The following is a 23,668-nucleotide window of genomic DNA, read 5'->3' as shown; positions in this document are numbered from 1 at the left end:
CCAGGCTGAGGCCTCCGATTTGCATTGTTTAACATACTTAGAAAATGAAGTGTTCATTTTTAACATTCCTCCTCCAATTGGTTTAATGCTGAATTACAGAAGAGTACTAAGCAAAACCAGGTGCCTTTGCTGTATTCTCTCCAGTGTCTGAGGAGGAGCAGACCTCTCCTTCTCCCTTCCCTCTTCTCCCCTCCTTCCCTCCCTCTTCCTTCCTTCCCTCACTCTCTTTCTCTCTAACTCTGTTTCTGTATTATTTGCTCTTTCATTCTCTGGGATAAATAAATGATGGTAGGACTGGACTTCTAGCAAAAGCTCTAATGTACAAACCTAAGTTTTAACTACTCAGCAGATATTTGGGGCACTGTTTTCATCACCTCAGCTTCCTCCACTGCTTTGGACATGACAGGATTAAAAAGGTAGGTCCTATGCACTTAATATATATATTTTCAATTGTTATTTGTGGCATGCCATACTCAGTCCGTAAGCCAAAGACTGCCCATCCCATCAGATCTGCATGTAAGGAAACAGAACTGGGGCAGGGGGACCCTATTCTTTAGTGTTATATGTAGTCAACATGGAACAATATCAGTTGCACTATATTCTGCCTTTTATGGCCCTGGCAACTTACCAAGATGCATGAACATCCAAGAGAGTTTTCTCCACAGGCGTGCATTAGCACACTGATTTCAGCTTGTGGGTCATTTAACGGTGCTGGAAGTTATTGTTTTAAAATCTCCTGTTAATAATTTTGCTAAGCCAGCAGACCGAGCTTGACATTTTCTTGACAGTTTGAAGGGGTTGCGCTATGTCTCCCTGGAGTATAGGTGTATTGAAGATGGGGTTGCTGACCATAATCTTACAAGCCCCCCATCCCTGCCGGTGGCATGGGGGGACCTGGCAACTCTGCTGTTTTGTAGATGGATTGTAAAACTCATAATGAAATTTATATAAGTTACAGGAGCTTGTAGACAGAATAACCAAAGTTATAATTATTATTGGCACACTGTTGATGCTGATGGGGCCTTACAGAGAAGGGAATAGTATCATGGTTAAGTGATAGCACCACCCTAAGCAGAGTTGTGCCCTTCTAAGCTCATTGGCCTTAGAAGGGTAAGATTCTACTTAGGATGGCACCATAAATAACAAATCAGGAAGTCCCCAGTTCAAATCTTACTTCTGTCATGAATTCACTAGGTGGCTTTAGGCAAGCCAGTAGGAAAGAGTAAGACTCCAGTAGCACTTTAAAGACTAACAAAATTTGTGGTAGGATATGAGCTTCCATGAGTCACTGCTCACATCTTCAAATACAAGGCAAGCCAATCTCTTTTACTTCAGTATGGAGATACCGGTACTGACCTACTTTGCAAGACTGTTGCACAGAAAGGAAGGTAGATGAACATTTGAAACTGCTATGCTAATGCTGAGTGTTATTAACACGGGCCAAATGCAGGTCTTTGACTGAAGAAACGTACAATCCAAATTTTGAAAGGGTAAAAGATGACAGAGGGAAAGGAGGAAGATTGGCGTGGGTGGGATGTTGAGAGTTATGAGACAACTACACATGTTTTTGAATATGGGGTTAAGGAGTTTAACCAAAAGGTTAATCTTGTTAAGTTCTCTAATTCGATTGCTGTCATTTGACTCTGAAAATTCCTTTGATGACATTTAGCAGACCTCGCTGGCAGTACTTTAATTTTACCATGTTGAATACACAGCTTTTCTGGGGGCCCTGTATACATTATATTTTAAGTTTACTTTTTAAGGTGAATATGACCACGTGCTTGCAGATTAATGTGTACTATACAGGTGTGCTTGTCAAGTCACCAGGATTGGCTGTTGAGTGTGCATCCAGCTGCAAGCCCAAATGTTGTTGTTGTGTAACATAGTTTAATTTTCTTTGACTTGCTAAAAACTAGAATGGTGCCTGGTTTGCACTGCATCCAGTGTGGTGCTTTTAAATTATCCCATGACTCTAGAAAGCTTTCAGAAGACCAGTGAACGAAGTGCAACATTAAATGGTGGGTGATAGAGCACTTCAAATTGCATTGGATCTGATTCCAGGCAATCTCTCTGGAGAACAAGTTTATTTTTCTGCGGCTTAAAAAAGCTGCCAAATAAGCAACATCTGCCTGGAAAGGATTGCTAGCTGTGGGATTGGCTTATTTTGAAGCGTTTGAGAAGTTGCCATCGGAACTAGCAACTGCATTGGTTGCCTTCTCTATAATGCAGAGGGAGGAAAATGGGCTAGTAGTGTCCCAGGGGTGCACTGGGTCCAGTAAACGCTTGGAGTGGCAATTGGAAAAGGTGGCTTCGTTTCTAAAAATGAAGGTCTTTCTAAACTGGTTTGAAGTAGATTTTATACAGCAGTTACTTAATCCTCCACAAATATGACTATTCAATAGGCACACTGTGTCCTATCCACCAGGAAGTCCCTTTGTATAACTGCACCCCCCCTTTGCTCTTGTGCAGTTCCCATTTCTTTCTGTTAAATTGGTACAGAAGAACGTTCTGGTAGATTCCAGGGTTGCCAGGTATGCCCTGATCATAATGCTGATTGTGTGAACTTAAGCATCCAAAACGGATGCTTTGGAGAGTGGACTCTGTGGCATTGTACCCCACTGAGGTCCCTGTCTTCCCCAGGCTCCATCCCCAAGTCTACAGGAGTTTCCCAATCTGGATCTGGCAACCCTACCCCCCATACCCTGCCAGTGGCCAGGGGGGACCTAGCAACCATACCTGGCCTACTGTAACACTACAGTGTGGCTTGTCAGGAAAAGGGAGAGGGGAATGGTGAGGTGCAGGGAACCATTTTGCAAGTGAGGTTTGACTCCACCCCCTTTTCTGTAGTGACAACGTTGGAGTGTCAAGTTGGAGGCTCCACCCACAGTCGCCCCGCAGGTTCCCATTTTAGACCAGAGAAAATTAAGTTTGTATTTTCTTCAGGGGAAAGGGGAAAAGATGAGAGCCAGGGAAGTAATGCACAGTTTGGCATAATGTCATCTGATTACAGTTTTGTTGGTCTTAAAGTAGGATTGCCAAACCTTCAATGGGGGCAGGGGGTTACTTGCTTTCAGGGCCTCCAATCCACTGCTGCCCAGCCGGCTGGCAGGGGAGCCCCGCCCCCTAACAGTCCTGTCAGTGCCAACATGCCCAGCATGATGATGGCACCAGGAAGTGACATCATTGTGCAGGGAGGGATGCTCTAGCATTTGAGAAAAAACTCTATGGAAAAGTCCCAGAGAAGAAGACCTCCCCCCCCAGCAGCCAGGTAAGACCTGGCAACTCTCTCTTAAAGGTGCCACTGGACTCAAACTTTGTTCAACTGATCTTCAGGTGACAGAGATCAGTACACCTGAGGAAAGTGGTGGACTCTGTGGCATTATATCCCGTGGAAGCTCTTCCGGTTCCCAAACCCCCATCCTCCTCAGTCTCCACCCTCAAAAAATTTGCTGAGAAGGCTTCCAGCTGCCCATGAGGGAGAAGATCCCTGTGTCAGAGAAGAAGCCGTACTGTCGGCCTCGTCATGGCCCTGACTCCATGCCAGCTCCCAACAATGCTACCATGATGTTCTACAAAATGTACTCTTTTGAAAAACATAACTGTTTTGGAAAAGGGACTGAGATAGAGAATTATAACAACGAAGATTTTAAAATGGTTTCTGGAGGTTTAGGCGAATGTACATGTCCAACTTCAGCTTCGGAAGTTCCCTGGGCAGGGCACTCACCCAGACATCCCCCACCCCCGCCTCAGCCCCTGAAGTCGCTTAATTTCCGCTTTCCAAGGACAAAGTGTGTGAGTGAAGCTTGCCAAGGTTTTAGAAGTTCATGCATGATCTTTCATCTGGAAGAACTAATGGCTGATTGGAATGAGCCTTTCCGTTGCTGAGTGAGCATTTTGTTTGTAACAGAGATTAACCCCGTTATTCCCAAACTGTGGGTCTCAACAAATAATGCCACTAAACAGCTGCTGGCTCCCAGGAGGCCAAAGCATGCACATTCACGGAGGAGGCTGTCTCCTGGGGTTGCCAGCTCTGGGTTGGGAAATTTAGGGGGTGGAGACCAGTGTTCCCTGTAAGCTGTGGAGTCTCGTGAGCAAAACTTCTACTTTGTGAGCTATTGGCATTAAAGTTGTGAGCGAGTGATTTGGCTGCTGCATGAATTAGTTTGCTCCGGAGCCATCCTTCCTGAGCTAAGACAAAAATGTGTGAGCTGGAGGCTAAAAAACTGTGAGCCAGCTCACACTTACTCAGCTTAGAGGGAACACTGGTGGAGACTGAGGAGGGGACGGTTTGGGGAGGGGAGGCACCTCAGCAGGATATAATGCCATTGAGTTCACCTTCCAAAACAGCCTTTTTCTCCAGGGGAACACTCCTCTGAAGCCTGGAGATCAGCTGTGACCCCGGGAGATCTCCAGCCACCACTTGCAGGTTGGCATGACTCACGGCATGATCTACTTGTTCTGGCCTTGCCTTCTTTGATTGGAAATGGGCAAATTATTAATTATTCCTAGGGTTGCCAGATCCCCCCAGCCACTGGCGGGGGATGGGTCATAGGGTTGCAAGATCCAGGCTGGGAAACTCCTGGAGATTTGGGGGTAGAGCCTGGGGAGGACAGGGACCTCAGTGGGGTACAATGCCATAGAGTCCGCCCTCCAAATAGTCCATTTTCTCCAGGGGAACTGTTCTGCTTATTCCAGAGATGAGCTGTAGTTCCAGGGGATCCTCAGGTCCCACCTGGAGGTTGGCATCCCTAACCTAATGTGGGAATGCAGCAATATTACCTGTCTTTACACACAGAACACTGACTCATTCACAAATATGGTGGGATGGCGCTTTGTTTTTGCATTCTCTTAACCTTTGTAAGAGTGACATGTTCCCACCGAATTTAATGCAGGGGAGGGGAAGGATGCCGGGCCAAATTATACATGATATGAAGCTGTGTGTAACTTTTCTTGGCTGTGTTTCTTTTAATTGAAAGTTAACAGACAGGGAGAGCTTCAGTGGGCAAGCAGTGGGGTGGGACTGCATGTCCCTTTATTGTGGGTTTTTTTCTTGTGCAAAAAAGGTAACAGCTGGAAGGGAAAGGCCACATTGACCCTCCCCTTCTCCACCATCTGTCTGATGAAACGCTCAGCCTTCAAAAGACTGCTTGTAGTTTGGAAAAAAAAATCAGAAAAAAGATAAATGTGACTGTGCATGTAGGGTTGCCAGCTTTGGGTTGGAAAATACCTGGAGATTTTGGGGGTGGAGCCTGTGGAGGGCAGGGTTTGGGGAGGGGAGGAGCTTCAGTGGGGTCTAATGCCATAGAGTCCACCTTGCAAAGCAGCCATTTTCCTCAGGTGAACTGATCTCTGTTGCCAGGAGATCAGTTGCGATCGCGGGATATCTCCAGCTACCACCTGGAGATTGGCAACCTTATATGCATAACAGGTTGTTTGGCACTTTGTCGTAAGTTTGTGAAATGCTGGATTCACTCTTGGATAGCCAAGGCCTGACTTTGATCATCCAGACATGTAAATCTTGAATTCTCCTTGTGGCTCTTGCAGTTATGACAGTGTCCATTGTCAGACTCAGCACTGACTTCTCAGACTTGATGATGGTAAGTTGCCCTTGCATCTGGTGTGGCTCTGGATGCCAGGGAGTTACATCAGAGAGTACTGGGCTTGTCTCTACTTCACCCCACATGATGAGCATCTACATGATGAGCTTCAAAAGGGAATTATGGCTTCAAAAGGGAATTAGATAAGCATATGGAGCAGAGGTCCATCAGTGGCTATTAGCCACAAGGTATAGATAGGGACTCTGGGGCAAGTGATGCTCTGTCTTCTTGGTGCTTGGGGGGGTCAACAGTGGGTGGGCTTCTAGTGTCCTGGCCCCACTGGTGGACCTCCTGATGGCACCTGGTATTTCTGGCCACTGTGTGATACAGAGTGTTGGACTGGATGGGCCTTTGGCCTGATCCAACATTGGCATCTCTTATGTTCTTATGTTCTTATGGCAATGTTTACAGCCTATTTCTCTTCTGGTTGCAGGATACTGACCATTTTCATGGTGGTTGGCTGCCTTATAAGTCGTGGGAAGACACAGGTGAGAGATACATTTAGAAACATGTTAATTTAGGGGTGGGTTCATTACTATGGGTTGGCAGGCACAGAGCTGGATGAGAAAGCTATGCAATTAGATTCAGCTTACACGATGGGTTAGAGCCAGGTAGAACTGGAGCCAAACATCTTCTCACTGTTGAGTAATCTCTGTCAGTATGGCAGAAAAATCATAAACAATATTTTTCTTGCAAAAAATTAGGCCTCTAGAAGTTGCGTTGAAATATGTCCAAGTAAAAGCCAGTGTGCTGTAGTGGTTAGCGTGTCAGACTAGAATCTAGGAGATCTAAATTCAGATCCCCACTCTGCCATGGAAACTGGCTCAGTGACCTTGGACCCGTCACACACTTGGCCTAAACTACCTCACAGAGTTTTCGTGAAGGTAAAATGGAGGCAAGGAGACTTATGTAAACCACTGTGAGTCCCCATTGGGGTGGATGGCAGGGTATAAATAAATAATAAATAAAATGATAGAGCGCAGTTACACTGAAGGATCAACACTAGGCTCTTACTGCAAGCTTTGATAAACCTGCCCCCCAAACTCTCACAAATCAGGACTATCTGTAAAATTCTGCTCAGTGTGAAGATGCACTCAAATCAACCAGAGGAGATCCTTGTGGTTTTATGTCCTAAATCCAATAAAGAAGCCAAGAAATGATGCAGTTGAGACAAGATTCGCTGTTACATCTTTGGCTGCGGTCACACTGGAGGCTTGGTGTGATCTGGCTGCACCTCTATTTGTGGCGGTTTAAATAGTTGTGGGACCTTTTGATCATACATCCCACCCTGAACTGGCTTCACCACGTGTTTGCCCCATGGTCAGATTGTTGCAGCATCTTCTTCTTCTTTTTTTCACCCATGCGCATAAGCGTGTATCCAAAGCTCCGGCTCCTTTTTGACAGCTCCACAATACCTCTACCAAGTACTCCGCCCCCTCTCAGCCTCGTTCCCTTCCCCTCTCTTCCATGGAATACATGGGGGAGTGCAAATCAACATGAGAGTAGTCCCATTGACTTCAGTGCATTTACCCTTTTGTCAATCATGGGATGCTCTCAGACAGCAACCCTGATGCAGAAACAAGAGAGAGGGGTTGGGGGGGATTTGTTGATTGAAAACAACTCCCCTGGAGACTCCCGCTCCAGAATGACTACTTGGTTGCAGTGATTGACAACGCCAGGGGTGCTTATATGCTTATGTGAATATCGCTACATGATCCAAAAAACAAACAAATCAAAGGAGGTGGAAACTGAAAGGAAGGTTCAGACTTCCTAAATGGCTTGACTTTGCAACATGGGGGTTCAGACGTTAGGAAATGTGGGGTAGAAGCACTGGCATACGTAAAGACCAGACTTTCCCCGGTGTCAGCAAACTCCACTTCCAGGATGCGCCGGACCTGGGTGCTGACGACTGGGGCACGGAAGGCAGATGTTGTCTGATTGTGCTCTTTACATCTGCAAAGGTACCGCGACGATATCGGCACAAACTGCTCATGTGACCACAGCCTTTATCTCACCCTCCTCCAGGGAGGTAAGAATAGTCAATACAAGTGGGGACCCATAAGAAACCTGGGGGGAGCAGCAATCCCATTCCCCCCATCTGTGCTTCCTCCCCTCTCCCCTGCTTCTTTCATTCTCTTTCTCCTTCCTGCCACCCCTTTTCTTACTCTCACTCTCTTCCGTGCTTGTCACTTTCTCTCTCTTTCTTCCCTCCACCCCACTACTGTCTATTTCTGCCCTCCATCACTCTCCCAGCTTCTTGCCTGCTTTCTCCCCCCAGCACAGCAGCAGCGATAGCAGCAGCACTTCCAGCTGCCCACCTGTTTCCCCCTCCCAGCAGCAATAGCAGTGGCAGCCCTCCATGACTCACACTGTATCTCCCAGCTACAGTTCCCCTTAGGTCTGATAGTTCCAGGTTGGGAAATTACTGGAGATTTGGGAGTGGAGCCTAAAGGGTGAGGTGTGGGGAGGGAAGTGACCTCAGAAGGGTATAATGCCCTGAACTCCAACCTCCAAAGTAGCCATTTTTTCCAGGGAAGTGATCGCTGTCATTACATCAGTTGTAATTCTGGGTGATCTCCAGCCCTCAGCTGGAGGTTGGCAACACTACTTCCCCTGGAGGAAACGGTTGCTTTGGAGGATGGAGTCTATGGCAGTTTGAGGCCCTTCCCCTCCTCAAATCCCACCCCTCAAATCTTTAGGAATTTCTCAACCTGGAATTGGCAACTGTATCTCCTTCCCACCCAACAGCCAACCGACCTTTCTCTGCATAGGGTTGCCAGGTCTTACCTGTGTCCCAGCCACGGGAGGCTCCAGCCCAGCTCCCTGGGTCTTCTGGTGTGTGTGCTTTGCGCTGCAGTGACATCACCTGGAAGTGCCGTCATCGTGCTGGGCATGTCGTTCAGGGGACGCTCTACCATTTGAGTAAAAAATTATGGGTTTTACCCAAATGCTAGAGCATTCCCTGCACAATGTGCCTGTGCACAATGACGTCACCTCTGGGGCTAAGATCTCTCCCCTCCCCAAACCCTGTTCTCCTCAGACTCCACCACAAAATCTCCAGGAATTTTCCAACCTGGACCTGGCAACCCTCGTCAGGCCTGACGCCAGTGAGTCCACCTTCAAAGGCTAAAAATAGAACTGGAAAGGACCCTGCCCTCCCCCCCCCGCCAGTTTTTTTAATGCTACAGATGGTCCTTTTATCATTTTTGCTATTTTAAAACCCCCAGTGTTGGGGGGGGGGTTAGGTTTCACATTTTCCTGCAAACCTGGGGCCCTTTTTCGGTTTGTAGAAAGGTCTGTCTTGCCCATTCACAGGTCTGGTCACCAGTTTTAAGAATCCAAAGATTTGGCCAACTTCGCTATTAGGATATAAGATGGGTTTTTTTAATCCTCCTCCAGTTTATATTCACAACAGCATTTATTTTGTTTACTGCATTTATACTGTACCTTTCTCCACAGTGGGGACACACAAAGCGGTTTACATTGGTCTCCTCTCCTCCTTTTTGTCCTCACAACAACCCTGTGAGGTGGGTTAGGCTGAAAGTGTGTGACTGGTCCAAGGTCCCCAGTGAGCTCTCAGGGCACAGTGGGGACGATTGCTACACCACACTAGCTCTCATGAGAAGAGTTTCCAAGAATCTGGAGGAAAAAATCCCCCCCTCCTTTTGCCATCAAGTCATACGGGATTCATGGTGACCCTTGGTGGGGTTTGCCAAGCAAGAGATGTTCAGAGGTGGTTTGCCTTTGCCTTTAATGTATGGGAATGTGCAGGTGAAGCTGTTCATGGCATGGAGGTAATCTGGTAAATGGCATACCATGATGCTTCTATTAAGGGGGGGGCATTTTTTCTCCCCTAAATGGCACCCCGGTTATATTTTCAATGATGGTACACAATAGGCAAAAAATCCTACTTGTTTTATATAAGCATGCTCCATACCATGGGAAATGGGCTTGCAGACTTCACTACACATGGTATTACCTGCTCCATGGGCTAGGCCGGTCATTAGGATATAACACATCCCTTCCCTGAAGTCCCTCCCAAAAAAATCAGTGCATGCACATGCCCAAGCAAGACTTTACCTGCTGAAATTCAGCTTGCTCTCTGTTTTCAGAAGACTGTAAGCTCATTCAGCAAAGCCTCTACAGCACAATAGAATTAACTGAACTGTCGTCTCTAGCAAGCTAATTGTGCTTAGAGAAAATTTATTTTTAAACCCCCTGTTTGTCTTGTAAATTATATATATATATTTCCTTTTCTTTCTGGCTCTGTTTTTTTGTAAGCTTTGAGAAATACCCTCAAATGTTGGCAGACTCAAAAGCCAGTTTGCACAGCTGATAGAGCTGCCAGGTCCAGGCTGGGAAATACCCGGAGATTTTGGGGGTGGAGCCTGAGAAGGGCGGAGTTTGGGGAGGGGAGGGTCTTCAATGGGGTATCATGCCATAGAATTCCACCTTCCAAAGTAGCCATTTCCCCCCAGGTGTAATAGTGGGAGAACTCCAGCCACCGCCTGGAGGCTGGTGACCCTAAACTGATGGGAAACTTTTGTAGTACTTAAGCTTAACCCATTTAATGACAGGATGAATATGACTGAGATCCTAATCCTTTTTTTTTTTTAACCAGAAACACTACTCCTAAACAATTGGTCAGATCCACAGGGCAACAAGAGTGAGAGTGTTCTGATCCACACTTTGTTAGCCATAGCCAGAAATACCATAGCCATGGCATGGGTAGACAAACTTCCCCCCACAACCCAATTCTGGCAAAATCATACTTAGGACCACTTCATTATGTCCAAAATATCACTTAGCACACTCAATCTCTCCTCCAGCAAATCTGAAGAAAAATGTATAGCATCCTAGTATTCACTCATTAACTATATGGTTAAATCTGATGTACTTCTACCGTCTAATATTCTCCCGTCTAATAAAGTGTATCTTTCATGGCTTCATTTTTAATTGCTCTGGATCTCCTTGAAATATTGACAGAATTTAATTTAGTTTTCTTAGTGATGTACACCATTCTTTACTATATTGGTAATATAATGGCTACTGTATTTATAATTATTGCTTGTTATTGTTATGTACTAAGCAATCAACTAAGTTAATGTTCCGGTTTTTGCTTGTTACAGTTTTTCAGAGTATTGTTGCTATTTACTTTGAGTTGTATGCTGGTTATTGTTCTTTGTTATTGCTTAAATTCTTCTAGTAAAACTATTAAAAGTTTTTTAAAAAGAATCTGATGTAGTAAATAAATAAAATTCCAGCAAATCCTTTATACAAATCAATGCTATACTTTTGAAACTTGAACCTGAAACATTATTTGGCTTAGATCTAAGATAATATCTGAAGTTACTTTCAGAACACTGATTTAAAATTTGCCTGTAAAGATATGTATTTATTATACGATTGTTGCCTAAATAGATGTTTTGTAATGTGTAATGTAGTTCCCTGGTGTCTTCAGCCTGGACATAGTTAAGCATTAATGTTTTTGCTAACCTATTTTTGTACTTCATCTGCAGACATCTATTGTACTTACCTTGTATTGTTATTAAATTCTTAAATAATTTTTTATAAAAAAATCCCAGACACACAGGCAAGGTGCTCCAACTGCTTTGTCCACGGGTGGATTGGCCATTAAGGGCTGATGTCCTGGGGGGCTGGGGGGGTACCCCAACCTAACGGGAATCAGTCAGAAGTTACCATGGCTGTGACTTGGTGGCGCCCTGAAAAAGGGGATGGGAACTGTAGCCGCTACAAGCTAGTTGCACGTGCATCATGGAAGCCCCACCTGCCAGCAGTCTCTACCTTGCAGGAGCCATAGGAGCTGGTTGACCTCACCTGGCACAATGCAGATGGGAGTGAGCTAGGTCGAGGCTGTGGAAGCCTGCCCTCCTCCCCTCAGTCAGGGGCCAGGGCTGGGGGCAGAACACTTCCCAGGACCATTCTTGCTTCCCAGCTCACCCCCTTCTTGATGGCCCTCTCCTGCACACCATAGATCTATAGGAGCAGGGGTCATTTCCTGCAGGAGCGCACAGGAGCGGAGCTCCGGCAGTAAAAAGCCCCACCCCCTGCTCCCAGCAGCCCTCAGTCGGAGCAAGAAGCAGCCAGATAAGCTGCAGAGCCCCCCCCCCGGCCCCCCAGTCCAAAACAGTCCAGTGGCACCTTTAAGACCAAGTTTTATTCAGGTACAAGCTCTCCCTCCTCTGCGAGGACAGATCTGCACGTTCTCCCCCCCCCCCAATAGCTAGCAATCCAAAACAGTCCAGTGGAGCCTGAGCCTTCTGACACACTTCGGGTGATGGCAGGGTGTGTGGCATATGCAAATAAGTTATGCTAATGAGTTATGCTAATGAGCTCCTGCACCTCTTTTTCTACGAAATGACCCCTGTATAGGAGCGTTACTGTATTGGCCATTTTATTTCCAGTCCCTTTCCTAATAATCCCCAGCATCCCCACACACAAAGCTGGCGTTTTCATTGAGCTATCCACTACAACCTTAAAATGTCTTTCTTTCTCAGTCTCAGGGCGATTCTGCACTGGCTTTTCCCTCCGTTGTTATACCAAACCCATGTTGGAACAGAAATTCCCCTCTGCATTGCATGCTGTCGTCACTTTCTTTGATCATTGGATTTTATGGTACCCTCTACACTCCATGCGGCTTTCACTTTCTTTGATCATCAGGTTTTATGGTACTTTCTGCATAGATTTGTGGCTGTTCAGGGGTGACTTTGCAGTCAGTACAGCACCCCAGAGCATTGAGATGTGGTTTTGAGCGGCACCATTTCTGTTCCAGTGTGGGTTTGGTCAAGGGTGTAGACTTTCCAATTTCCCGGGGGGGGCTGGGGCTGGGCCAGAGGCATTGCTTTGCTAGGAGCAAGGGTGGCTCCCGGGGGAGGCTGAGCACCTTCCTGAAAATTTCGGCGGGGGCTGACGCCCCGCCGCCCCCACGAAGATTACGCCTATGGGTTTGGTAAAACAACGGAGGGAAAAGCCAATGCAGAATCAGCCTCAGACAGTTCAGATCCCAGTTCCTTTAGCTCTAGTAAAAGGAGTGTGTGTTACGGCAGAGAAGGCTCTGAGTTGGATTAAAAAGTCGTTCTGCACAGGGAACACACTTTTTACTCACAGAAATACTCCTTCAAAAATGGAAGTGCTCCACTGGATCCAACCTTTTTGCGTCCAGAACCTAAGAGTAGCAATATGCCTCATATGATTGATTTCATGTAACACACCTGTATGTTGTATATGTGTTGTATGTTTTTGGAATGAGCATACAAGAGCAGGGGGCTGGGTTGTATGCCATCAGATCTGTGGATTTTTGTTCAAACAGTATTTGAATTGAGTACCCTTTCTATTTTCTTTTTAGCAACAGTGCTCAAATGGGTTTGAGCTGGACCGTGCCACAGGCCAGTGCTTAGGTAGGATTTTGACTGCATCAGTTGTTTTGAAAGAGGGATTCAGTGTCTCAGCATGTTGCTTATGTTATTGTTGTTATGGTTTTAATTACTTACTTTAATGTGTATTGCAGTTTTATAATGTTAGATGCCTGTGGTTTCGACAAATTGAAAAGCAAGGTATAGATACTTTTGACACACACACACACACACACGGTTCAGGAAACTAGCTCTGCTGGGGTGGATCCTTCCCCCTTCATCAGTAGAAAAGGGTGTGCATGTGTGTGTGTGTTAAGTGCCCTCAAGCTGCTTCTGACTTATGGTGACCCTGTGAATTAATGACCTACAAAATGTCCTATAATTAACAGCCATTCTCAGGTCTTGCAAACTGAGGGCCCTGGCTTCCTTGATGGAATCAATCCATCTCCTCTTTTCCTGCTGCCTTCAACTTTTCCTAGCATTATTGTCTTTTCTAGTGACTCTTGTCTTCTCATAATGTGACCAGTAAGATAGTCTCAGTTTAGTCATTTTAGCTTTTATGGAGATTTCAGTCTTGATTTTATCTAGAACCCACTTATTTATCTTTTTGGCATTCCAAGGTATCCATAAAGCTCTCTTCCAGCACCATATTTCAAATAAATCAACTTTCTTCCTGTCTGCTTTCTTCATTGTCTTCATTTCATACCCATACATAGTAATGGGGAACACTATGGTATGAATTCACTTGACCTTGGTTGCCAGTGACACATCCCTACCCTTTAGGATCTTTTCTAGCTCCTTCATGGCTGCCTTTCCCAGCCTCAGTCTCCTTCTGATTTCTTGGTTGCAGTCTTCCTTTTGGTTGATGATGAAGCGAAGGAATAGAAAATCTTGAACAATTTCAGATTCTGCATTGTCAGCCTTAAAGTTGTGTAATTCCCCAGTAGCCATTATAACTTTTCGTCATCTTGATGTTCAGCTGTAATCCTCTTTAGGCACTTTCTGCTTTAACCTTCATCAGGAGTGGTTTCGGGTCTTCACTGTTTTCCGCCAGTAATGTGGTGTCATCTGCAAACCTCAAATTGTTAATGTTCTGTTCACCAATATTCACTCCACCTTCATATAAAACCCTATGATGAGAAAAGAGGATGGAGTGTCAAACTTTTGCCAATTTCTTACTTCCACTTTAGACCCCCACTTAACCTCCACGTTGTTCTCGGGGGTCCAATGGCCTTCAGAGGACAGTTTCAGTTTCAACATGCTGCAGATGGATAGGGGAGGAAGGAAGTTTTAGTTCTATGAATTTTGCTCTGCTCCTGCTAGATGGAATTAATCCTAGTGAATAAGGGGAAGAGGCTATAAGTATGGTGTGTGGCAACAGCAAATTGCTGGGTTTGGATTCTAGTGATATGAGCTCAAATGCATATTTCCCAAGTGAATCTGTAGACGCCAATTTCTAATCAGCAAGACAAAACTGGAAGAGAAGAAGGCAAATGAAAACATGATTTATCCACTATTAGGATAGAAATTAGATCATTCAAATTGCCAATTGAGTACTTCCTGTATTTTGACACCATAGACTTTTAGGTAAATAGTATAGTTGGCAGGAAAGTGTGACAGATAGATTGACTTGAAATAATTTTTTAAGAAACTGAATGCTTGGAAATCCAAATAGACTGTAATTCCAGAAAATGCAACTGCCCAATTCAAAAGGCTCCACAGAGTGATGAAAAATCGATCAAGATGTTTTGATGCATGATGTGGAAAATCCAAATGTCACCACTATAGTGGTAAAAATATAGTGTTAAAGTAAGTTAATTTCCTTCACTTTACTGAACTCTACCATGTGCAGGTAGGGCTGTACATTTGGTAAAGCCGAACCGAAAAAAACTCCCAATTTTTTTCTTCAGGTATTCAGCGTACCGAATCAGATTCCCTGATCTGATTCGGCTGCCGAATACTGAATGCCGGAAAAAACCTGAAAATATTCAGGGGGGTTCGGCTTTTTTCAGAATGACTGAATACAGGCTCTGGGAGGCTTTAAACTTTAAAGGGCTCCACTTACCTTCTTTTTCCTGCTGTTTTTGTCTCTTTCCTGCCCTTTTATACTGCAGAGAGCCTCAGATTGACCCAAGTCTTGTTGGGTTTGAGCACTGACTGCCACAATGGCACTGGTTCTGGTGGGCACATTGCACTGGTTCTGCTGCTGGCCTTGCAAACATGCCCCCTCACACCACCACACCTCACATACTTTCTAGTGCAGAGATTCTCGGGAAGACACTGCTGCTTGCCTTTTCCCCATTCCATAGGAAACAATGGAGGATTGGGGGCACCTTCTTTGGATGCCCGTAGAATTGGGCCCCCTGGTCCAATCTTTTCCAAACTTGGGGGTTCTTTTAGGGAGAGGCTCCACAAGCTGCAGTACAAATTTTGTGCCTCTACCTCAAACCCCCTTCCCTCATCCCCTTGAATATTTGTTAGAGGATTTTTGCCATTGACTACAATAGCCCATGGAGCCAAAATTTTTTGGGAATACTGAATATTTTTGGGTACCAGTACAATGCCAGTATTGGTATTCAGGTTTTTTAGGAGTACCGAAAAAAATCAGCTTTATTATACCCAAATCCGGGATAAAAATGATTATTTTTCACACTGCTGTCCTTGCCCCCAGGCCCTCTGTTGCACTGGCACAGAAGAAGCAATGTGACAAGAAGCTTGTTGACCCCCCACGGTGGCCCAGCAGCCCCTTATCTCCCTTTGCAGCTAAGCCATGAAGCCATGGCTGACAACTGAGCTGTGGCTCAACTGTGGCTCAGCTGTCAATTTTTTTAAAAAGCCTATTAAAGGTCTGAAGGTGGCAGGAGAAAAGCAGAACTTGGCTCCACCACCACCACCCTCCTCAGGTTGGCTATTGGCAGAGTTTCCACACAGGGCTGTGCTGCATCCTCTCTGCCATTTTCTATTTAAGTCAGAGCAAATGAGGTTTTCACTTTGCTCTGGTTTAAAGGGGAAATCTCTGAGAGCCCCATGCATCATGCTTGGAAAGAGCACATCATCCTATGAAAGCTCTCCCAAAAACTGGGGGCCTGTTGTCTTCCATCTGGGGCAAAGTTCCCAAGTGGAAACAGCCATGGATAACTAGGATCATCCACGAAGAGGCCATACCTCACATTTTATAATTATAATACCATATTCCTGCAGTCTTTCCCCACAAAATGGATGTGTGCACAAGTTCAAATAACAGCCTTGTTTGTTCAGAATGACAGTCACTCTCAGATATTATTAGAATCATAGAATCATAGAGTTGGAAGGGACCTCCAGAGTCATCTAGTCCAACCCCCCCTGCAGAGTTTTGTCCAAAATACTAGAGCGTTGCTGCGTTATGTCCCAATGTGATAACATCACTTATGTGTGATGTGATCACATCGGGGATGTCGTGTGTGACGACATCACCCTGTCCCCACACATCAGGAAAGCTCCTTCCCACCCCCTGCTGGGGAGGGCAAAGGACCTGGCAACCCTATCTGGGCTTTCTAGGTCATGGAAGGGTCGTGTTCATTTTTGTTAATCGGTTTTGTTTAAGAAAGGAAAGGGAAAACATCAAGATACTTTTCATATGTGAAAGTATCAGAATTGTAGGAATTGAACATTTAGATACTTCATGTTGTACATTAATCAATTAAAGTTTTAGGAACAGCTTGTGTGGCGGTGGAAATATTTGTTCTGTGATGTTCTGTGATCTATTCAATATACTCTCCTTTCTTTTAAAAAGTAAAGCCCTAAGAAAAGTTGTATAAAAGGAGAGACCCATGTGTAGAAGAAGGGCTCTTTAACCCTTTTCCCTCATTCCATTTCCCTGCTGAAAACTGGTATCCTCAAGCTGCTGTTACTGGCACTAGCGATAAACAAATATGTACCCATAAATGTATTTATTTATTTCATCTATGTGCTGCCTTCCCCCCAAAGAGCCTTACATCATTCTCCTGTCCTCCATTTTATCCTCACAAACAGCCCCGTGAGGTAGGTTAGGCTGGGAGTTTGTGTCAGGCCCAAGGTTACCCAGCAAGCTTCTGTCTCAATGTGGGGATTCAAACCTGGGTCTTGCAGCCCCAGTTCAACATTCTAACTACTACACATACTTGCTCTAGCCAGGTTTACAAGCCCCTCTTCCCTTATGCTGGTCTCTCCTTTAAACCACAGCCTGGGTGGCTGTATTCTGTAAAAGAAGAAAAGTATCTTAAAGCATTGCGGAATGCCCTGTCCCCTTCTGCCTTAAGATTAGGGCTTTTTCAAAAGGTGGTTCATTCACTGTGCATAGTAGCCATCGATGGATTCATCTTCCACGAATTTGTCTAATCCCCTCCCTTTTTTTTTTTTTTAAAAAAATTGATCTTCCTGACATGAACATATATTTACAGACGTCACTGATTAATGATTCAGTTTAAATACATCCATTATGAATCGGTTTGAACAGCGGATAATTAATTGACTGAAATGTTTAATTGGCTGACAGCTGTACTGATTTATTTTTTGTTTGTTCCTGCATTCTTTCAGATATTGATGAATGTCGGACAATTATTGAAGCCTGTAGAGGAGATATGGTGTGTGTGAATCAGAATGGTGGCTATTTATGCACTCCCCGAGCAAATCCAGTTTTTCGGTCACCCTTTCTGAATCCATACTCTAACATCTATCCACCGCCTCCAGCTCCAGGTCCAGCCGCTGCTCCCTCTTATTCTGCACCTGCAAGAACAGCTATTTGCCGGTTTGGTTACCAAATGAGTGAAGGCAACCAGTGTGTAGGTGAGCAAAACAATACCTTGTGGATCCTTATGTACAGCTTGCTCTAAAAGTGATGCTGTGTTAAGGTTGTCTGTCAATTATTCCCTATATTTTTATTGCTGATATTGTACCGGTTTTATACTAATGTTACCATAAGGAGATATATTGGTAAATGAATATGGATTTGAAGTGCTTCAGATTAGGTTAAAACTCAGCTTAATTTGTTTGACAGTCTTTTTAAGGTGGTAGCATTTTAAAGGTTACAGTATCAAAGGGCTTGTACAGGTATAAGGGAATAAACAATAGAGAACCTATACCACACCTGAATTGTCCGTGTCGCTCACCCTGATTGATAGTTGCTATGGGAAATCTCAGAGAGAGAAAGATCTGCAGCCAGTTCCTGCATTACAAAGTCCACATGGTGGACACTTGGAGCTACGAGGACTTTGGATGATTGCACACCTGGAGTTCTGTGCTGGGGACTCAATTCCCAGTTGTACAGAGGCCAAGTTTGGACTGGGACCAAGGCACATGGCAGAGGTGATAATATTATACTGGCATGATTGCTGTTGCCATACAATCTGATCTTTTCTGTACCAATTCAGCAATCCCTTCAGTTGGATCTAAAATTTCCACCAGTGGAATGGAAATATCCTGCCTTTCTCTTTCTATTATAGCCTACTTTCCACAAAATGCCGCCCCTGAAGGGGACCTTGAGGAACAACATGAAGGGGATTGGAAGTGGGAATAGGTGAAAAAAATTATTTGGATCCAACCCTATAGATTTGAAGGAAAAATGTTGTGAAGCTGTATTTGGATGACAATTTCACCTTGCAGTAATCCCACTAGTATGTGTAACATTTAAAAAGACCAGTGTGGCAGAGAGGGAAGAGGGTGGAGATGTACTGAAACTGAAAGCTTAACTGGGCCACTTCTTGACAATACATTACCTCTCCAATCAATAATACAGGATGTAACTATTGTTTTGTCTGTAAGAAAGGCCTAAAGAAATTCGTGTGCTTTAAGTCCTGAGCCAAAACATGTTCACCACATAAGATTTTCATTTTTGTTTGGTCTACGTGGATTACATAGTGATTTGTAACATGATGTTATAATAGGGTTGCCAGACACATTCCTGGAACCCTCAGGAGACTTTGGGGAGGTGGTGGTGGGGAGATGTTGTAAACATCACTTCCAGCAAAAACCCAGAACTAATGTCTCTGACAGTTTAGGTTTTACCATAGAGCTCCGTTAAATCCTAGAGAGCTGGTGACGTGACTTCCAGCTAAAATCCAGGCTTTAATGGGAAATGACATCAACACGTTGATGCCATCTCCACCCTTCCCCCCCCCATTTGTTTGAGCAGCCGTGGGGGCCAGGATGTGGTGGGAGATTGCCAGCTGCAGTGGGTAAATTGGCAATCCTGCATTCTGACCCTATGATTGCCCTAATCTATATTTTTGGAACTTTTAAAAAAATGTTCATGTTATTAGAAAAGAGCAAGAGTCCAGGGGCACCTTAAAGACTAACAAAATATGTGGCAGGGTATGAGCTTTCGTGAGTCACTGCTCACTGCTTCAGAAGTTTCAGAAGTTAGTGCATTTTGTGAAATACACATCCAGTGTACATTTTTATGATTAGGGACGCCAGCCTGGGGATCTCCTGGAATTATAACTCATCTCCAGACTACAGACATCACTTCCCCTGGAGAAAAATGGATGCTTTGGGGGGTGGACTCTGTGGCCTTGTACCCCACTGAGATATGTGTCCTCCCCAGGCTCCTTCCCCGAATCTCCAGGAGTTTTCCAACCTGAATCTGGTAACCCTTCACCCCCATCCCTCGCCAGTGGCCAGGGGTGACCTGGCAATCCTATTTACGATGCATGTGTGTCTTGACATTCATATGGTTAGGTGAATTTGATTTCTTCGTTCAGAGCTATGTTGTCTTTGTAATTGCATGACCATGCAGAGATTAGTTGCAGAGTGGTACATGATGGTCTGCCCATGTTTAAAGAGGAAAGCAGAGGCAGGCTCAGTGTAAGAACCCTAGAATCACAGTTCTTGAAAGAAAACATACAGCAGTCCAATCCATTCCCCCCAAGACATGCCAGAAATGTCTGCCAAGTGTAAGAATAGTTAGAACAGTCTATCTAGGCAGCTTCAGTGAGTGGGCCAAGGCATACACTACAGGGAAAGGCATGCCATGCATGCACATACCCTTGTTTGCTAGCCTGTCTGGTGGGTGAAGAATTCATTCTCAGTCCCAAATATGGCAATCTAAGCATGAAACAATGCCCATCCTATTGTTAGCCAAATCGCCTTTTTTTATTAATGTGTGGGGAATTATGATTATTAAATGGCAATGGGCATTATAGGACCATAACCTGGGTGTGCCAAAGTTTGAGTTCCCAGTACCCAGGAATAGATGCTGAGGGTAGATTTCTAAAACAGTGATTTCTTTACTGAAGGATTGTCAATCATACAAACATAAAATCAAGCAAACATAAAAATAAACAAACATAAACATAAAAACATAAACATAAACAAACATAAACATAAAAACATAAACATAAAAATAAACAAACATAAACATAAAAACTCACACAATACAGAACTAAGAATATAGAACAGAAAAATAGAGACATTTGCATGAGCAGGAAGTATTGTTGGTTGGGTGATACTCTACCTGTCTGGCAAGACGAGTTGATTCTGCAGTGAAAATGGGGTGAAACAAGGGAAGGGGTCGTGGGTTGACCAGCAACACATGTGGGAAGTTCCAAACTGTGCAAGGAATGGAACCCGCAAGATAGGGTGGGGTTAGGAGAGGCAAAAGCAAGCGAGAGAGAGCGCAATGGCACAAGGCTCTCCTTATATACCTAAAATGTGACCTGAGGGTCCCCGGGAGATATTAACAAAACTTAAAACTAAGACTGGGGCAGAAAAAGGGATTAATAGTTGGGCAATCGTGAACTTAATGTTCGGCAGGGAGTGACACCTCTTTGGGAAGGGGGTAGACAAAGGAGAGAAGGAAGACAACCAATCAGGTTGCAGGACCGTTGCTTTGGATTAATGGCCAGATGCTTGACAGCTGCGTTATCTCTATGGGTGTCAGGAAGACTTGATGCCTTGCTATTGTCGTCATCGGGCACATCCTTTTGTCTTAGGCTGGAGAGGAATGTGTGTTTCTCCTGGTGATGTTAATATGTGAAGGTGGTGGTGGGGGAATGCCTGCGTGATGGAGAAGGGAGTTTTTCATGGCATCTGTGCAAGAACATCTTGTCCTTTTTGCAGAGTATGGCTTCCTTCTGTGATCTGCTGCTGTTTCTGCGTGTATGGAGGCCAGGGCTGCTGGTCTGCATTCTGGTGTTGGCGTGGCTGCAGAGATGCAGGAGCAGGGGGCTTCCTGTAGTCCCAGGATCCACATCTGGCTTGGCATGCTGCTTAGGCGCAAGGCTCCCCTTGGCCAAAGTACATTCCATAGTCCAGTTTGCACCGGCAAGGCGGGGTATAAATTGCAAGTAAATAAATAAATAAAATAAGAGAACATAAGAACATAAGAGAAGCCAATGTTGGATCAGGCCAATGGCCCTTCTAGTCCAACACTGTCACACAGTGGCCAAAAATACCAGGTGCCATCAGGAGGTCCAGCAGTGGGGCCAGGACACTAGAAGACCTTCCACTGTTGCCACACACACCCAGCACCAAGAATACGGTGCATCACCTGCCCCAGCCTGTGAGTTCCTATCTATACCTTGTGGCTAATAGCCACTGATGGACCTCTGCTCCATATCTTTATCCAATTCTCTCTTGAAGCTGTCCATTCTTGTAGCCGCCACCACCTCCTGTATAAAGTATAAGGGCACTACTCTTGGGCTACAGTTCTGTCCATTGCCCCGACACTCTCTTTTCACAGTTCAACAAAAGTCATTTTAAAAAATTTTTAATAGTGCCATCTGAAGTGGCTGCATGGCAACACTATGAGTCTCTAGTCCTGGCATTTTCTGATTTTATTTATGCAGTCAGTCAGACAGGCATTTATTACGGCAACAAGCCATAGAACTGATTTATTTATTTATTATGTCATTTTAAGCCCACCTTTCCCTAACAAAAGACTCAAGGTGGATTACAACACTATATAAAAATACAATAAAAACACCAACAATATAGGGAACAAAACAGCATAACTCAGTTACCTACATCAAGCCATGCCTTTTATAAAGCCTCTTACAGCTTGCCTATCAGCAAAGATCAGGGGAAACAAAGGTTGTCATGGTCCAGTGACCCAGGACTCTGCTTGTCACTTTCAGAGATCAGAGCCAGTGAGAGAAAATGTGGCAGAGGTGTCACCTCCCACTCCAATGGTCCACATTCCCACCCTTCTCTCCTGTTTGCTGTTGAATGCAGCTAGAACCAGATTACACAACTGTGGGCAGGAAAGAAAGGTGAGCAAAGAAATCAGCAGAGCTGCAGGATTGCATAGTCACGTGATGAAAGAGACAAGTAGTGTCTTGAAGCTAGCTAGCTTCTTGAATAATTAGATGGCTGCAGAATCTACTACCCTGTACTCTTGTGTGATTCACAGATGTTAAAACAGTATTACTAAGAGCCGATCCACACTTTACATGACAAACGTATTTTGTTTCATAAATAGATATAGACAAGAGGGGGACCCGCGATACTCGCAGGGGGGGGGAGAAGAGCTCCGTCTCCTCCATCCCCCCCTCAATCTCCCCGAGGTGGCGGTGGTGAGGCCGGTCCCCCACCCCCCACCCCGCCTGGCTCCGACCCGGCCGGGCTCCGCGGCGGCAGCGTGGAGGCGGCGCGGTGGCAGTGAGGCCAGCTACAGAGTGTTCCCTGCGCATGCGCAGGGGACGCTCTGTCACTTTCGGGGGGATTTAAACATCCCCCCGAATTTTTTTCAACTTTTTCGATTTTTGTGCACACGTGGGGACTGGCCCACGTGTGCACAAACCTCCCCCCCCCCAAGTGCCCCCGGAGCGCTGATTTAGCGATCCGCACTCAGGGGGCAACTTGGCTATTAGATATATAGATACTACTTTTGTTATTAGGCTATTGGTCCATCTAGCTCAATATTTTCTTTTCTGATTGGCAGCAGCTTTCTGGGGTTTCAGGCAGTGAGGCTGCCAGGCTATCAGTCATGTGCAACCTCCCTCCCACCCACCCACTCCTGGCTCTCACCGCCACTCGATGGAGCAGTAGGAGCAAAAGGGAGGGGCAGTGTTGCGCGATGCCATGGCATCAACACCTGGAAATGATGTCACAGCATTGAGCGATGTTCTAGGAAGTCCCCAAATCTCTATGGTTTATAGGAAATTCCTGGAACACTGCTGATGCTGTGACATCACTTCCAGATATGCAGCTGTCATTCCAGTTTTCTACAGTCTTTGCCCCCCACAAAGAGCTGGCAACACTGTCTGGCAAAGAAAGGCCTTTCTCAAAACCTTAAACTTGAGAACTGAGCCTGGAACCTTCTGCATCAACAGCTAGTTTACCACCAACGAGTTACAGCTCTGCCCCCCTTCCCCTCCAGGTTTCCTTTAGTTTTCTCATAGTGAATATGTACGACATGGAGAACATATAGGCCTTTTAAATAGTCATGCATTTATCTTTTGTTTTTATTTTAAGCTCTGTTTTTAAATTGTTTAATGATGTATTTGTGTGTTGGCTTTAATGAGTTTTAAGACGAGAGTTTAGTTTGCATGTTTTAATTCATTAGCTGCCTTGGTGGACCTATGAGGGCAGAAAGGTGGGGTAAAAATCTTGTTGATAATAAATAAATAAAATATGCATTCTGACCAGGGCTCCCAGGAATGCATATGTAGGTAATTTTGGACTTAGATTGTTCACACATCATTTATTCACTGAGGGAATTGCCTGTGTTCCCACAGCAAACAT

The 23,668-nt window shown here is 45.0% G+C and overlaps 1 protein-coding gene across 1 annotated transcript in view; it reads left to right on the top strand.

The window, feature by feature from the left end:
* The first annotated feature begins 204 nt into the window (after positions 1 to 204).
* Positions 205 to 23,668, top strand: part of FBLN5 (fibulin 5) — an 89,671-nt gene continuing 66,207 nt past the window's right edge. Inside the window, exons 1-4 of the mRNA XM_015427212.1 lie at positions 205 to 416; positions 6,031 to 6,085; positions 12,964 to 13,015; positions 17,525 to 17,773. Of these exons, the coding sequence (XP_015282698.1) occupies positions 400 to 416; positions 6,031 to 6,085; positions 12,964 to 13,015; positions 17,525 to 17,773 (373 nt within the window). The 5' untranslated portion in view covers positions 205 to 399. The remainder of the gene's footprint in view (positions 417 to 6,030; positions 6,086 to 12,963; positions 13,016 to 17,524; positions 17,774 to 23,668) is intronic.

This window comes from Gekko japonicus, unplaced genomic scaffold (assembly GCF_001447785.1).
Source record: "Gekko japonicus isolate JY-2015 unplaced genomic scaffold, Gekko_japonicus_V1.1 scaffold256, whole genome shotgun sequence".
NCBI classification, from domain to species: domain Eukaryota; kingdom Metazoa; phylum Chordata; class Lepidosauria; order Squamata; family Gekkonidae; genus Gekko; species Gekko japonicus.
The sequence above is the reverse complement of the archived record's forward strand: the minus strand, read 5'-3'. Positions and strand labels throughout refer to the sequence as shown.